Source organism: Alexandromys fortis, unplaced genomic scaffold (assembly GCF_014885135.2).
Source record: "Alexandromys fortis isolate MF-2015 unplaced genomic scaffold, M_Fortis_MF-2015_v1.1 scaffold_871, whole genome shotgun sequence".
In the NCBI taxonomy this organism is placed as follows: Eukaryota; Metazoa; Chordata; class Mammalia; order Rodentia; family Cricetidae; genus Alexandromys; species Alexandromys fortis.
The window spans coordinates 1-1,575 of NW_026068766.1; the positions used below are offsets into that span (position 1 = coordinate 1).

General features: G+C 49.6%; 1 protein-coding gene across 1 annotated transcript in view; it reads right to left on the minus strand.

The window, feature by feature from the left end:
* Nucleotides 1-5: 5 nt before the first annotated feature.
* LOC126496037 (glucokinase regulatory protein-like) overlaps nucleotides 6-1,575 on the minus strand; it is a gene marked incomplete at its 3' end in the record, with an annotated part of 18,150 nt that continues 16,580 nt past the window's right edge. The window contains exons 13-14 of the mRNA XM_050133618.1: nucleotides 528-646; nucleotides 6-129 (exon numbers count right to left, since the gene is read on the minus strand). Of these exons, the coding sequence (XP_049989575.1) occupies nucleotides 6-129; nucleotides 528-646 (243 nt within the window). The remainder of the gene's footprint in view (nucleotides 130-527; nucleotides 647-1,575) is intronic.

The window sequence follows — 1,575 nt, forward strand, 5'->3', positions numbered from 1 at the left end:
GATGCCCTCTGCAAACACACAGTCATACACCTGGTGCTGACTTGTTTCATCAGGGTGGCAACTTTGGAACTTTGACTGTAGGTCACCTGATGAGCCCGCTCAAATGTCCTCAAGATGTCCAGAAGGCATCTGGAAGAAAATTCACTAGCTCCCGAGAAGGGCATGGTGCCCCCCGAAAAGAGCTAGGTACTCCTACCCACACCTAGGGGGATGTCACAATTCCCATTTTTTAAAAGGTTTTGCTAGTCCATTCTGGAGGAAAGCAGGGGAGGGAGGAGGGAGAAAGATCCCCTTAATAAGAGCAGAAAGGATTCTATTTTTAAAAAAGGGCTGCAGTGGGAAAAACAAAAGCCAAGAAGAGGGTGGACTAGAGCATTCTAGAGCTGGGCCAGAGACTCTGTTAAGGAAAGGAAGTCACAGCAGGCTGGGTTCTAGCCTGTGTGAGTCTTAGGAGTAGGACCTCCCATCTCTTCCCCTGTGTCACCACGGTGTGTATCTGATGCCTAGCTTGTCTGCTTCCTCCATACCTTTGAGAGGCCACAACACCCTGGTCCACAGTCCTATGGGCCGCTAGCAGCAGGGTTTCCAGCAGAATCTTGGTGGTGCTCCCGCCTTTCATCAGGGAAGAGCCACTGAGCCCCTCAGGCTAAGGAGGCAATGACAGTAACTGGGAGAAAGAACAACCCAGGAGTCTACCAGTTCTCCAGTTCATGACCCCTGAGCACGGAGAGGTGTTGGTGATCCTTCAGGTGGAGTGTGGTTGGTGATCCCTGAGCAAGAGCATGTTTGGGGGTCCCTATTAGACACTCACTCTGATTAGTGAGCCATGAGCACATCCTTTCCTGGTGGCCTTGACTGTGTTTATAAGGATGGATGCTGTCTCTTGTCAGTTGGGTCAAGGGTTTTCAGAGAATACTTTTCGTTCTTTTTCTTTTGTTTTCTTTCTTTTTTTTTTTCAAGACAGGGTTTCTCTGTGTAATAGCCTTCACTGTCCTAGAACTCTTTATAGACCAGGCTGGCCTCGAACTCAAAGAGAGTCCCTCTATTTCTGCCTCCTGAGTGCTGGGATTACAGGTGTGAGCCACCACTGCCCAGCCAGAGAGTATTTTTATTTCTGAGAACCTTCCCCACCATGTTTTAGGGTAGTCTGCCATTCCTTAGTATCAGATTCCCCATGCTCTGGACAGACACGTGGAACAGACACTCGGTGGTACAGATTTATAACATAGTACCTCACAAAGACTGCAGCAAAGAAAATGACATGACCAGTGATTAAAACAGAAGACTAAGGGCTGGAGAGATGGCTCAGGGCTTAACGGTGCTCACTGCTCTTGCAGAAGACCTGAGTTCAGATCCCAGTACCTACAACTGGAAAGCTCACAGCTGCCTGTAACTGAGATTCATGGTAACTAATACCCTCTTCTGGCCTCCATGGTCACCTGCATGCACACACACACACACACACACACACACACACGCACGCACGCACACGCACGCACGTGCGCGCGTGCGCACACACACAGACACACACACACACACACAGAGAGAGAGAGAGAGAGAGAGAGAGAGAGAGAG